This window comes from Suncus etruscus, chromosome 8, assembly GCF_024139225.1.
Source record: "Suncus etruscus isolate mSunEtr1 chromosome 8, mSunEtr1.pri.cur, whole genome shotgun sequence".
NCBI lineage: Eukaryota > Metazoa > Chordata > Mammalia > Eulipotyphla > Soricidae > Suncus > Suncus etruscus.
The window spans coordinates 2269226-2285100 of NC_064855.1; the positions used below are offsets into that span (position 1 = coordinate 2269226).

General features: G+C 36.9%; 1 protein-coding gene across 1 annotated transcript; it reads right to left on the minus strand.

The window, feature by feature from the left end:
• Positions 1-266: 266 nt before the first annotated feature.
• Positions 267-1202, minus strand: LOC126016437 (olfactory receptor 2M2-like). The gene has a single exon (XM_049779007.1). It carries the CDS (start codon positions 1200-1202, stop codon positions 267-269), a length of 936 nt encoding a protein of 311 aa, XP_049634964.1.
• Between the last annotated feature and the right edge of the window lie 14673 nt (positions 1203-15875).

Consider the following 15875-nt stretch of genomic DNA (forward strand, 5'->3'; position numbering starts at 1 on the left):
AGAAAACACAAGAAACTCAATTAAAATTTATAGTGTGGAAAAATATAAGCATTCCTATTTGTTACAATTGACTATAAAATATTAATAAATTAATGTAAAAAGAACACTCTATTTTATCAAATACGTGCTCAACCATACTTATTTTATCCTTTATTTCTGAAAATACCTAGTTTATAGAAAAATATACATGACTATGTCTTCCTAGATATTTCATCAACTAAAAGCAAAGGAGATCTTTATTGTAGCACATTAAAAATATAAACACGTCATAGCCCTCCTTTCCCAAGAACTTTCCAGAAGGCTCTAGCAACATCCTTGTTTCGCAAGCTGTAGATAAGAGGATTGAGCATGGGCGTAATAATGGTGTAAAGAACGGAGACCAATTCCTCCTGCTCAGGGGTGTGGTAGGACTTTGGCACAATGTATTTGAAGATGGCAGCACCATAGAAGAGAGACACCACGGTCATGTGAGATGAGCAAGTAGCCAAGGCTTTCCTTAGTCCCTGCCTTGACCCCATTCCCAGTACAGTGGACAGTATGCTGCCATAGGAGCCCAGAATCGCTGAAAATGGAAGAAGGATAAAAACCACCCCACTAACAAAAACACCATTTTCATACTGGGAGGTGTCCACACAGACCACTTTCAGTAGAGCTGGGATCTCACAAAAGAAATGATGGATTTCCCTGGAGCCACAGTAGGGAAGAGTCAGAGTGTACACAACATGAATTAAGCCATTAAGTAGTGCCCCCAGCCAGGTCACAAGTGCCAGCCACACACAGACCCTGGGGCGCATGAGGATGGGGTAGCGCAGTGGGTGGCAGATGGCCACATACCGATCATATGCCATTACAGCCAGCAACAGGAATTCTGACCCACCAAGAGCAGTGAATAGGAACATCTGAAGACTACATCCGATGAAGGAGATGCAGTGGTCTCCAGAGAGAAAGACCAGGACCATTTTGGGGACAAATGTGCAGATATACAAGAGATCCATGAGAGAGAGCTGGCTGAGAAGAAAGTACATGGGGTTGTGGAGAAGAGGGTCTGCCCAAATGAGGAGGATGATTATGGAGTTGCCAACCAGGGCAACCAGAAAGTCCACTATGGTGAGTGCCAAGAAAAATCTGGGAATTGGGGTGCTGTGAAACAGATCTAGAAGGATGAAGTCAGTTCCTGAAGTCTGGTTGCTCTGCCATGCCATCCTCTTCACCATACTCGCGACTTGGAGACAGTTGCAAAAACATTTAGTCACAGAATGCATAAATTTTATTTAATAAGATCAAATATTATTTTTCAATATCTTAAGCACTTTAGTTTTCCACCCTTTAGATTAAGGTGCACTGAGTATAAACACTATTCTCTCACCAGACTTTACTAAGACTTCTTGAGACCACCAAATCCCCTAACACACTAGAAAGGGGGAATCCTTATCCTTCACACTTATTATGTAATACAAAAACTTTTGTTATCTGAGGCTGAAGTTATAGAACAGCATGTAGGGCACTTGCCTTGCATGCAGCAGGCCCGGTTTTGGTCTCTAGCATCCCATATGGCCCCCCCAAACCTGCCAGAAGTAATCAACCTCTGAGCATTTCTGGATGTGTACCAAAAACAAACAAAAAAATAAGAAAACTTCTGTTATTAAACTCTGAAATTCATAATATTTGTCATTTACAGTAAATTAAAATGACATTTGTTAGTAGAATTTTATACTAAACATGTATAAGTTAATCCAATGCTTTAATATCTACAAAGTAATTCTTCATTCATAATCTCCATGAACATGTATGGAAATAAGGAAAAATTTCAAAATGTCACTGAACTTATACCAATCTGCAATGAAAAATTCACTACAATTAATTCGATTTTACTTCAGAACTTCTATATGTTACAAAGAAAAAATATTGGAACAAATTTTATAGGCATGGAATTAGGTGTGAATCATTTTAGCTATATGTATTTACTAGAGCTCTTATAGATGCAATTAAATAAGTAAACTCTCTAGACAAGGAAGTAATGGGCTTCTAGCTGCCCACACCCTTCATTTTAAGTAGATAAAAACTGGCTCTAAAAGGAATTTATGAATAGAGGGAGCCAAACAGTCTCAGTGTATGCCTTATTTTTGAGAAGATTGGCTCCTATACTTGTCAACTGAGCACAATTTAGAGTGGCCCAGAAAATAGTCAGAAAATGTACCTGACCAATCTAGATATGGCCAAAAATCAAGAAAATAAGTCAATTAAATAATAGAACAATCAAATTAAGAAGGTCTTGGCAAGTAGCTGTAGGCAAGAGGAACAGAGAAAGATACCTGATACTCTAACCAACAGAATTTCTATCTCAAAAATTCACAGGTGCTACATTTAACATAGTATTTTCTAGTTCCATTCATGTTACTGAAAATTGCATGGTTGTATCATTTCTTACTGCTATGTAGTATTCCATTGTGCATAAGAACCGCATTTTCATGATCCACTAATCTTGTTGGACATCTAGGTTGATTCCAAATCTTGGCTATTGTGCTGTGTGGCAATGAATATTGGTGTGCATGCTTATATTTGGATGAATGTCTTTCTATCTTGGGGATAGATACCCAGGAGTGTGATTGCTGAGTCATATGGCAGCTCAATTCTTAGTTTATTGAGCACTCTCCATACTGTTTTCCATAGAGGTTAGACCAAGCAGCATTTCCACCAGCAGTGAATGAGAATTCCTTTCTTACCACATCCCCACCAACAGAGATTGGTCCATTATTTTTTATGTATGCTATCCTCACTGGTGTAAGGTGGTACCTCATTGTTGTATTTATTTGGATTCCCTAATGATGAGTGATGGTGAACATGTTTTCATGTGTCTACTGTTGGTCTTCCTCAAAGAAGTGAAGTGTCTATTCATTTCTTTTCTTTTCTTTTTGGTTTTTGGTTTTTGGTCACACCGGCAGTGCTCAGGAGTTTCTCCTGGCTCTATGCTCAGAAATTGCTCCTGGCAGGCTCAGGGGACCATATGGAAGGCCAGGATTCAAACCACCATCCTTTAGCATGCAAGGCAAATGCCCTACCCCCATGCTATCTCTCCAGCCTTATTCATTTCTTTTAACACTAGTGGTGGGAATGGCCCTAATGCACTCTCAGTATTTACCTTAAATATAACTTTGAAAGACTTGTAATTCACATTGGTCCCAATAAAAATTATTTTTTAAAAAAACATGCATGGGTGATTCATTGCCTCTGACTTACCATGTGTCTCAGACTAACTGAACCTATTTCTCAATGTCAGGACTGTAGATAGCACTACCTCAAGATGATGTGAGCATAAATTCTCAACAGTAAACTATTGTTATGCTTATATAGACTGGTTATACACTTCCTCTTAGAAATATGCTGAATAGATAATATTAAAAAATTACTAAAAATTTAAAGAAATACAAGAGTAAATGTTGTTCTATTCACTTAATAATAAACAGTTTCGGGCCAGAGTGATAGCACAGCAATAGGGCACTTGCCTTGCATGCAGTTGACCCAGGATAGACCCGGGTTATATCCATGGTATTTCATATGGTCCTCCAGCCTGCCAGGACCATTTTTTGAGTGCAGTGCCAGGAGTAAATTTTGAGTACCACCAGGTGTGGCCCAAAAATGAATAAAAATAATAATAAGCAGTAAATCTAATATGTCTGATGAGGTAGGCTCAGTAAGATCTGAAGAACTCTCTAATAAAACATTGAACAGAGTAGCAGCACTCTCAGACAGAAAACAGAAGAGGCTTGCTCTGGATTTATCCTCACTTCTCAATCTCAATTCTCAGGGAAGAAATAGAGCTCAGTGAAAATTAAATGGCATACTAATGGGGGAATCCATGGAACCGCACCCTATGACTCCCAGACTGGCTTGTGTAGATGAAATGTCTTAGTGCACAAATAACATGTTGAGTCTTTAAAATTGTAAGTACCTTTAATATAAAATTTGTTGAGCCTTCTAAAAAGAGGATTTCAAGTAGTAGTACAAACCACAATGTCACAAAAGAGAAGAGAGGGTGGAAAAAGGGAGTGAAGTAAAATGCCTGCCCCATAGGCAGTTGGGAGAGGATGGGTGGGAGGGAAGAAGGCTTTATTTAGGGTGAGAAGAAAACTGTTGACATTGGTGGTGGGAAATGTGCACTGAGAAGGTTGTTATACATTATATGGCTGTAATTCAATCATGAAAATTTAATCTGGGGGTGGGGGGGAACTGTATTATGAACAATCTTGTAACCATAATGTTTAAATAAAAATATATTAAAATGAAAGCTCTAGAGAAGTTCCTATTTCTGGATAAAGACCATGTGAAAGGTGCTTCCAGAAATGTTGACAACAGTCTATTCTATTCTGTATGATAATGTGAAGTAATGCTCTTCTGTTCTATTGGGAGGTGTCTTATGCTGATGTTGCTCATATTTTGCTAAACCAGCAACACATTATAAGGTAAGTCATTTATAAACTAAAAATCTCTATACCTCATAAATCATATTTTATAATAATTCAGAGAAATAATAAAGATATTTAAAGATTTAAAAAGGAATGCAAGTAGGAAAGTTTAAAAATTCATATTATAGGGGGAGCCAGAGCAATAATACAATGGGCATAGCACATGTGATGCACACATCTGAACAGGATTCTATTTCTGATACCCCATCTGGAGTCCCATCAGGGTCATAGTGCCTAAAGAAAGCCTTAAGAACCACTGAATGTTCCCACCATGTAAAAAAAGTAAAAGAAAAAAGAAAAAATTCAATTCTAGTGATAGATAATATAGCAATATAAAATGTTTAATTTTAAGTCACTCAAAAAATTTATACCTGATATAAAAATATTACCCAGTATCAAATTTCTACAATTACAAAAAATCTAATTTACCACAAGTTCATAAGGATTTAAGTGAACTAATAGTGTATGTTTGCTGCATGCCCAGTAGAAACTTGTATATCTATTAATGACTTCAAGAATCATTGAGATGCTGTCATTACAGATTTGCAACAATTCACTTTTGTTTCAAAAAATGTTTCAGGAAAAATTTTGAACATTATAGACATTCTTGGACATCTTTTATAAAAAAAAAAAAGATGAATGATTGCTAGAGAAACGTGGAACTAGCTTAGAAATTGAAACTCTAAGATAGTAAATTAAACCAGGTCATCATTTCAGAAACCAGAAATTCTTTCTTCTATGAAATTAGCATGTCTGTAACTTCTATCAGTCAGACTGGCTTATTCAGACTCAGAAAACATCAATGAATTTTATAAATGGCTATGGACAAACTTTGGGAGGGGAGTGCCATTATACATGCAAGGTTAGAGCATAAATCAATAGCATCTTAAGAAATCCTAACAAAAGTTCCCAACATAGTCCAGAGGAAATGTTCCTACTTACTTATGTGAACAAAACTAATGATGCTTTTGGAGTGGGGCAGGTGCATTTCCTCCAATTGCAGAAATAGCCACAACACACAGACATGAAGGCTGGGAGGTTAAATACTTTGAAATCATTGCTTCAGTAGTGAAAGGACAACTTGCTGCTCTGAACTCTGTCCGCAGGGACACTGTCCCCAATCAGCTCAGATCCCCCAGGTAATGTGCACCAATTAGCTCACTGTCCTAACAGACTCAGGTATGGCTACAGCTCAGCTCACACGGACAGGCAATAGCTACTATACAAAACACAAATGATCTGTCATCATGTGTGTAAAAATGTCAATCTTCAAGGAGATATTAACATCTTACTGTTTGCAGCAGAAACCAGTTGAGAACAACATCGAAAAATAACTTACTTCAGCACTCACATGAAAAACCGAGAGTGACTGCTCATGTGCTGATGGAGGAAAGGGGACAATTTTGATTAAGTAAAAGGCATCCACTTTTTCTTAAACACTCATAAAACTGTGTCAGAAGAAATATGAGGCCTTAACTGATATGGAAGCAACTCTTTTTTTAAAATAATATCTTTATATAAGCACCATGGTTACAAACATGTTTGTAGTTGGGTTTCCATCATAAAACGTACACCCACCTTCAGCTGTGCAACATTCCCACCACTAGAGCCCCCCATCTCCTTCCTCTCCAACCCCCTCCTGTATTAAAGGCAGACATTCTACTTCTTTCACTCAATACCATTGTCATAATAGTTGCTAGTGTAGTCATTTCTCTAATTGCACTCACCACTCTTTGTGGTGAGTTTCATATCATGAGCCAGTTCTACTCTCATCTCTATTGTCTTTGGCTATTATTACAATAATGTCTCTTAGTTTTCTTAAAACCCATACATGAGTGAGACTATTCTGTGTCTATCTCTCTCCCTCAGACTTATTTTACTCAGCATAATAGTTTTCATGTCCATCCATGTATAATAAAATTTCATGGCTTTATCTCTCCTGACAGCTGCATAATATTCCATTGATAGTACTTTTACTGTGTCCCACAAATTCTGTTAAATTGTGTACTCATTCTCATCTGTTTCCAGGTATCTTTTGATTTCCTCTTTGAATTCATCTTTGAAACAATGGTTGTTCAGTAGTTAGCTGTGTAATTTCCAGGTGTTAAAGTTTTTCTCTGTGTCTGTAATTCACTCCAATTTCAATGTATCATTATCTTAGAAATTACTTCAAGTTTTTTTAATCTTTTGATTTTATGGAAGTATATTTTATACTCAGCATGTGGTCTCTCTTGGAGAATGTCCCATGGACTTTGAAGAAGAGTGTTTATTCAGATCTGGATAGAGAGCTCTATATATACTCCATAGTATGATACTATATATACCATATGTATGTATATATACTAGAACACTCTCTTCCTTTTATTCCTTCAGAGACAGTATATCCTTGTTAGGTTTTAGCCTGGTGGATCAATCAAGGGGTGAGAGAGAGGTATTGATATATCCCACTATTATTGTGTTGCTATTCATTTCTTTCTTCAGATCTATCAACAATTGTTTTAAATGTTTTGCTGGCCCCTAATTGGGTGCATATATATCTAGGAGTGTGATTTCTTCCTGGAGTGCATATCCCTTGATTATTAAGACATATCCATCTCTTCCAGCAACTTTAAATTGTATTACAAAGCTATAGTCATTAAAACAGCATGGTATTGGAATAAAGATAGACCCTCAGATAAATGGAAAAGTCTTGAGGATTCAGAAAATTTTCTCCAGACATATAATCAATTAATCTTTGATAAAGGGGCAATAAAAGCGAAAGGGAGCAAGGGGAGCCTCTTCAACAAGTGGTGTTGGGACAACTGGTCAGCCACATACAAAAAAGCGAACTCAGAGCTTTATCTATACCATGCAAAAAAGTCAAATCCAAATGGACTAAAGACCTTGATATCAGACCCCTAAACCATAAGATATTTATAACAACACATAGGTAAAACACTCCATGACATTAAGACTAAAGACATCTTCGATGAGGAAATAGCACTCTCAAAACAAGTGGAAGCACAGATAAACAGTTGGGATTATATTAAACTGAGAAGCTTCTGTGCCTCAAAGGAAATAGTAACGAGGATACAAAAAGTCACCAATATAATGGCAGAAACTATCCACCCAATGCTCTTCAGACAAGGGGATAATATCTAAGATATAGAAGGTACTGAAAGAACTTAACAAGAAAAGGATCCAACCCTATCAAAAAATGAAGAGAAGAAATGAATAGACATTTTCTCAAAGGAGAAATACAAATGGCCAAAAGGTACATGAAAAATGCTCCACATCTCTAATCATCAGGGAGATGCATACCAAAACAACAATGAGGTACCATCTTATTCCACAGAGACTGGCACATATAACAAACAAGAACATACAGTACTGGAGGGAATGTGGAGAACTAGATGGGAATGCCATCTAGTCCAGCTTTTATGGCAAACAATATGAAGATTCCTCAAAAACTAGATATTTAGCCCCATATAATCCAGCTATACCACTCCTAGGAAGACACATACACAATACCAAAAAATACCTTCTGCACACCTATATTCACTGCAGCCCTATTTACAATAGCCAGAATCTGGAAACAACTCAGATGCTTGAAAACAGATGAATGACTAAAGAAACTGTGGTACATATACACAATGGAATATTATGCAGCTGTCAGGAGAGATGAAGTCATAAAATTTTCCTATACATGGATGGACATGGAAACTATTATGCTTCGTAAAATAAGTCAGACGGGGAGAGATAGACACAGAATAGTCTCATTCATGTATGGGTTTTAAGAAAAATAAATGACATTTTTGTAATAATGCCCAGAGATGAGGGCTGTAAGGACCTGCTCACGATATGAAGCACACCACAAAGAGTGGTGAGTGCTGTTAGAGAAATAATGGGGATGGAGCAGTAGCGCAGCAGTAGGGTATTTGCATTGCATGTGCTTGACCTAGGACTGACCATGGTTCAATCCCCCATCATCCCATAAGGTCCTCCAAGCCAAAAGCAATTTCTGAGCACATAGCCAGGAGTAACCCCTGAGCATCACCGGGTGTGGTCAAACCAAAAAGAGAAATAACTACACTAACAACTACGATGACAATGTTAATGTGAGAGAGAAGTAAAATGTCTGTCTTGAATACACGCAGGGGATGAGGGAGGAGGGAGATAGGGGACATTGGTGGTGGGAATGTTGTACTGGTGAAAGGAGGGTTTTCTTTTTATGACTGAAACCCAACTACAATCATATTTTTAATTATGGTATTTAAATAAAGATATTCTTAAAAATAGGTGAATAAAATTAAGCATACAATGTATTTAGTCTTCTCCTTTCATATCCTTATCTTCTTGCTGCTCTTAAAATTATTATTGTATCAGTGGTCTTGAAATAAGATGTATATTATGGCACTTCAAATTGGTGTTTGAAAAATAAAATATGTTCTCAATATTAAAATAAAAAAGAGGGAGGAAAAGAAGAAAAAATAAAATTAAAATTAAATTAAATAACTGAAAAACCTGATAGGTGAAATGAAAAACTCACTGGAAGTTCTCACCAATAGAGTATACTGAGTGAGCTCAAAGCTGAGCTGCATAACACCTCCAAAGATTAAGATAAGATGGAAAAGATTCTTAAAATAAATGAACAGCTGACAAGAATACTTTGGGAGGAATTCAAGATAAACATCAGCATCCCAGAAGGCCAGGAAGGCCGTATAAAGAAGATGTCAATGTTAAGAATTTGTCAGAACTAGAGAGCACATAGAACCAGATCTTGAACACTCAAAAAGTGCCAGCTGAAAGAGATCCAAGTATAAATACATCAAGGCACATTCTAATCAAAATGGTGAAAATCACAGACAGAAAGAAAAAAAAAAAGACTGAAAGCAGCAAAATAAAAGAAGGAAATAACATACAAAGGAGTATGCTTGGTATTCGTAGTAGATTTACCAAAGAAAATTATCCAGGCCCAAAGGCAGTGGTGGGATATAATGAAAAACAATCAACAAAATAAAAACCTCACCAAGAATAATATAACCAATCAAACTTCCATTCAAATGTTAAGAAACAAGACATGCTTCATGGATGAACAACAGTTTAGAAACTTTATAGACTGAAAACTAACATTTTAAAATAATTTTAATTCAGCCATCCATGAGATAGAGTTACAAAGTTTTTCATGATTGAGTTTCAGTCATGATCTACGACACCCATCCCTTCACCAGTGCACATTTCCACCACCAATGTCATGAGTTTCCCTCCCATACCCTGCCTACCTCTATGGCATACATTGCTCTCTCTTTTTCTGTCTTTCTTTTATTCTTTTAGACATTGTGGTTTGCAATATTGCTACTGAAGGGGTATCACATATATCAATTTACATCCTTTCAGCATCCAGTCCAGAAGGATCATTTCCAAAAAGCACTATAGTTGTTGTCTCTTCACTGTTTTAACTACATTACATCACCCTTTGTGGCAAGCTTCCTACTATGGAATATTCCTCCTGGCCCCCATCTCTACTGTCTTTAGTAGTATTATCATATTATCTTTTTATAGCCTACAAATGAATGTAATCCTTCTGATCCATGTTACTCTGCATAATACTCTCCATATCCATTCATGTATACTCACATTTCAGAATTTCATTTTTCCTAACAGCTTTGTAGTATTTCATTGTGTGCTATTCTAAAGTTTCTTTATTTACTCACCTATTCTTGGTTATTTAGGTTGTTTTCAGATTCTGACTATTGTAAATAATGCTGCAATGAACATAGGAGTGCAGATGCCTTTTCTACATTGTGATTTTGGGTATATTCCCTGGAGCTGTAATGCTGGGTCATATGGGAAGCTCAATTTTTAGGGTCTTTTTTGAATATTAATGTACCAAAACTAACTTTAAAAGAAGAAATGATGATACAGGGACATCTCCCACCCTGAAAATATGTCACGTGGACCCAACTTAGACCCCAGGTGATTATACATCATCCGTCCAGCCTTGAGCCCTGGATCTCAGACATAGAAAGGACATAGTTCTTCACAACAGCTACAGGAAACAAATCCCATCTGGGACATCCTTAATACTGCTGGGACACCATCAAGTGCCAATTATAATATGTATCCTGACAACAAGGAAAATGGGAACAACTTGACCTAAGAGCAGTTTATCCTACCCCACCAGCTAACAATAAGACAAAATCAGAAGACTTGTCACCCTTTGGTCTGTCCAAAAGCCAAGATTGCGATTTACAGATGACTGGCTGCTAGAACCATGACCAGACTGTATGTATCCTGAGACCAATAAAAAAAAGCCCTAGTATAGAGTTTGAGTTATGGCCTGCACAACAACCATGTTCTTCAATTCCAAAGGTCTGTCTGAGACAATTGCAACTGAATGGGTCTTCTGGAAACACCTATGATCAACGCAAAGACCAAGACCACCAACCACAGAAGACGAGTTAAAATGACACTGAGGGAGCAGAACTTCTAGAACCACAAAGAAAGACTTCATCATAAGTTCCACTCCTGGACCTGTGCAGATACTGAGATCTCTAGATACAGAGGTCTGATGTTATCACCCAGGACGGAGCAGAAGTCTTCCAAACAGCACAAAAGCACCAAGGGGAAAGTAAATGAACCTGTACAGAGTCTATAGTTAATCCCATGACAATATACTCCAAGGTTGGAGAAACCCTGTAGCTCTTAGGCCAAGGGTATTCCTTTTTGAATGGCCCCAATATTTACTGTGCCTGTGCAGGAGGGAAAAAGAAAAAAGCACAAAACAATTTTTCTCCTTTTTTAAATTTATCTATCTAGTTTTTGTCGATTTCTTTGTTTTGGTGTTATTGAAGTTGTTGTCTCCATTTATATTTATATATTTATTTTCCTTCTTTCTTTTCTTTCTTTATGTGCTCTGCCATGTTTTTATCTCAAGATCATGGCTTGTATGTGGTGCTTACCTTTATTGGTGGAGTGCTCACTAGATATTTTATTTCATACTTGTTTTTGTACTGTTGGGGTGATTCACCTTTTTCCCCTTCATCTCTCAAACCCATGATGAGAGCCTCTAGAAGGACTCTGCCCATTTTTGGCGTATTTGATTTTTACCCCAGTTTATTACTTTTCTCTTCTTCAAACAAAACCAAGTAACTTGATCTATCTAGTCCCGCCTCCCAGTTACAGGATGAAATAAGGGAGCTACCAAGACCAAGCAGGTGTAAGACCACTAAGTAGCAAGTTAGGCACAGAGGTGACCACATATTCTTGTAGCCCCAGGGGTGAGAGAGGAAGATATGGGAGGTAGGATGGGAATGGAAGTGTAGGGAGAACAATTCGGTGATGAAAATCCCCCTGATATTAAGTTAACATGTACCTAAAATATTATTGTCAAGAATATGTAAGCCACTATGATCAAAATAAAAATTATATTATTAAAATAAAAAAACTTAAAAAAAAAAGAAGACATGATGAAGGAGGACAACATTGGTGGTGGGAATGTCCCTGATTCAATGTCACTATGTACCTAAAATACTACTGTGTATTATTTGTAATATACTTTGGTCAAAATAAAAATTATTAATAAAAAAGAAGACATGATGAGGGTACTTTAACACAAAACAAACTCCACAAACACACCAAGAATCTATTTTAAAAATGGCACAAAATTCCATGATAATAATATCTATCAACAGCAATGAACTAAAAACATCAAGTAAACCCTGGTGATATCAGCTCAAAAATCAGCATACCAAAGTGTGGTCAAATTGGTATCCCCAAAGGGAATTGTCACAAAGAGTAGGTGAATGCAAGTAGGACATAGAAGTGGCCACTGCGACAATTATAGCTGGAAGTAATCATTCTGGACAAGAAATGGGTGCTGAAAGAAGGTAAAGTGATATGCATAATACCCCTTCAGTAACAAAATGTCAAAGCACAATGACTAAAAGGAAAAGAGAGAGGAAAAGCATTTGCTATAGAGGCAGGCAGGGGTGATGGGGGAGAAAAGAGGGAAGAGAAAAGTTGGGGACAGAGGTGGTGGAAAATGTGCACTACTAAAGGAAATTGGTGTTGGACATCATATGACAAGCTCAATGATGACTAACTTTGTAACTGTATATCATAGTGATTCATTAAAATATTTTAAAAATTAATCAAAAAATTTAAAACTAAAAAACAGCAGTATTATATAAGCAGAAGACTTCGATTACCCTCATACATTATCCTCACAGATGTAAAATTTAGGAAGGATATGTTAAAACCAGGCCAGCTTCATAGACTCACTCATTTCTCAAATAGAATGTAAATCAGGCTGTGGAAGATCATGGCCTCATTGGCCCATGCAGAAGAAAGCTGGTCATCTCAGGAAGAGAGAATGCTCCAAGGCTCCACCCTGCTGAAGCCAGGTCTGCTGCCCCCATCACCCAAAACCACCATCTCCCCAGTGGCTTGCCTCATCACTGACCCTGTACAATTTCCTGTGGAGCTGTCTGTCTGACCACACTTCAGGGATGCTGAGAGTTGGGCTAATATCACCAGGGATTTTCTTAGAGTGAACGTGGGCACCCTTTCTCATATCTCCCTTCTTCCAGGAAAGCCTGGCAGCTTTAACCACCTCCCCACAAATGCAGTAACTATTCGAATCAGGCTTTCTTCCAAGATATCCTGCAGCAGAGTATATGCCCCTAAAATTCGTAGTGTCATAGCTTTGAATTTCTGAACAACTTCATTTGTTTGGTGCTGTTATCCCTAAAGTAACATCTTTATTTAACAAACTGGACAGAAAAAAGAGTTTACTAAACCTTCTGCCATTGTATTAATGACTTCATTGGTGTTACAATAATTTTCACAACTGAGCTGCTACTGTTCTTTTTCTTTCTTCTTTCTTTCTTTCTTTCTTTCTTTTTTCTTTCTTTCTTCTTTCTTCCTTCTTTCTTTCTTCTTTCTTTCTTTCTTTCATTCTTTCTTCTTTCTTTTTTTCTTTCTCTCACCCATTTTATTTTTTCTTTTAATTTTTTCAATAACTTTGCTTTTCACTTACCTATAAACAAATGTATTATGATCAACTATGTTAACTATGTGATGCATTTTCTTTGTTTTATTTGGAGGGGGGTCACACCGGGTAGCACTCAGGGGTTACTCCTGGCTCTGTGCTCGTAAATAGCTCCTTGAAGACTAAGGGGACTATATAAGATGCTGGAATTCGAACCATCATCTGTCCTGGGTTGGCCGCCCTATCATTGTGCTATCTCTCTGGCCAAGGAACAATTTCTTTAAATAAATAAAAATTGTAAAAGGACAGAACTAAATATCTAAGCCAAAGTCAACAACAATGGAATCAAGAGACCAAAACTTTAACATATAAACTTAAAATGGGCCTGCTATACTGGCAGGTCAAGGGGCAGAGAGTGGTGGTAGAGGATGCTCTCTGGGAACTTTGGTGGAGGGAGGTAGACACTGGCGGTGGGATTGGCCCTGATTTATTTTATGTCTAAAATTCAACTATGAAGGACTTTGTAAATCGCCATGGTTTCAATAAAATAAAATTAAGTTTAAAAATTTTAACTAATAAGTAAAGAAGAAAATATCACTAGACAAAATGCAATAAATCATTTGTACCAAAAATTACACAACATTGTACAAAAAATAATTTCTGGACCCAAAAATAAGTCTCAATAAATTTAATATGCTTTGAAGCATATAAAGAATATTTTTTATTCAATGGTACCAAATACAGAAAGAAAACTTGGGGGAAATAACAAAATATATGCATATTAAACAAAATGAGTAAATCAATCAGTTAAAGAAGAAATAAAGAAGGCATCTCAAGACATAATCAACAGAATTGTAACATACCAAAAATTTATGAAATGCAGCAGGAAGTATTTCAAGAAGGAAGCAAAGTGTAATGTCGGAAACTCAAGAAACAAGGAAAATTTTAAACAATCTGAGTTTTTACCAAAAAATAGAAAAAAGAATACCTTTAAGATGAAGAGCACAGAAATAAAGAAAATAGCAGAAATAAGTAAAATATATTTAAAGATTAAATCAATAAATGAAGACCGTGCTCTTGGGAATATAACAAAATTGGCAAACCTGGAGTAAGAGCTACCACAGTATAAGTAGAATACCCGCCTTTCATGTTGTTGATCCAGGTTTTCCACTACCATCCTTCATGTTCTTATTCTGCCAGGAGTGATTCCTGAGTGCGGAGTTGGGAGTAACCCTGAGCATCACCAAAAAACAAAAATCAAAAATAATGGCTAACCATCACTATATTAAACAAGAAAAACTTAAACAAATGTCAAGAAAACTAAAAGGGTAGGAGAATATTATAAACATATATACCAAAAAAATGAAAAACTATACAAATGGATGCTTCATAATTAAAATCATATAATTTTAAACACTGAACCAAGAAGACAAAATTTTAACAGATCAGTCACTAAAACAATGTTGATAACTATTACTATAAATCTCTCAAAAATAATAATTCAAGAGTTACAAAACAGTGAATAAGGAACTTGTACATGGCTGACCAAGGTTCAATCTCTTACATCATGTATGCTCCTCTGAGCACCACCAGGAGTAATTCCTGAACGAAGAGCCAAATTAAGCCTAGAACACACCTGGATGTGGCCCCAAAATTAAATACTAATTAAAGTAAGAATTCAGAGTCAAACTGTTTTACTGATGAATTGTAGTAACTTTTCAAAGACCTAATGCCTATCTTTGTTTTATTTTTTTAGGGGTTTTTTTTTGGGGGGGTCACATCCGGCAGTGCTCAGGGCTTACACCTCGCTCTACCCTCAGAAATCACTCCAGGCAGGCTTGGGGGACCATACGGGATGCCGAGATTCGAACCACCATCCTTCTGTATGCAAGGCAAACCTCCTACCTCCTGGCCCCTAATGCCTATCTTCTTCAAATTATCCTAAAAGTTTAAGGAAGCACTTATACACTCAATTTTTAAATTTTGGGTCACATCCAGTAGTGCTCTGGACTTACTGCTAGCTTTGCACTCGGGAATCACTCCTGACAGTGAACCATATCTGGTGCCAGTGTTCAAACTCGATTGGCCAAGTGCAAGGAACAATTATTACCTGCTGTACTTTCTCTCCAGTCCAACAAACTCACTTTTTAAAAATATCTATAGTCCTTTGGTACAAAACAAGACTACAAGCATATACACAATGCATTATTACAACACTGAAAGGAGTGGTGTCATCATACAATTCTCTGCAATATGACAGAACTGGAAGATATGTTTAATGAAGTAAACCAGAAGAAGTACAGGACATCACTTGTATGTGGTATATAGAAGAACTGCATGAAGGAAAGCAGAGGTTTAAATGAGGTTGTCAAGAACACTCTTGGCCCCAGAGTATAATGAGGATGAAATAAATTGAGTAGAGAAGGAAAAACAGATGTGAA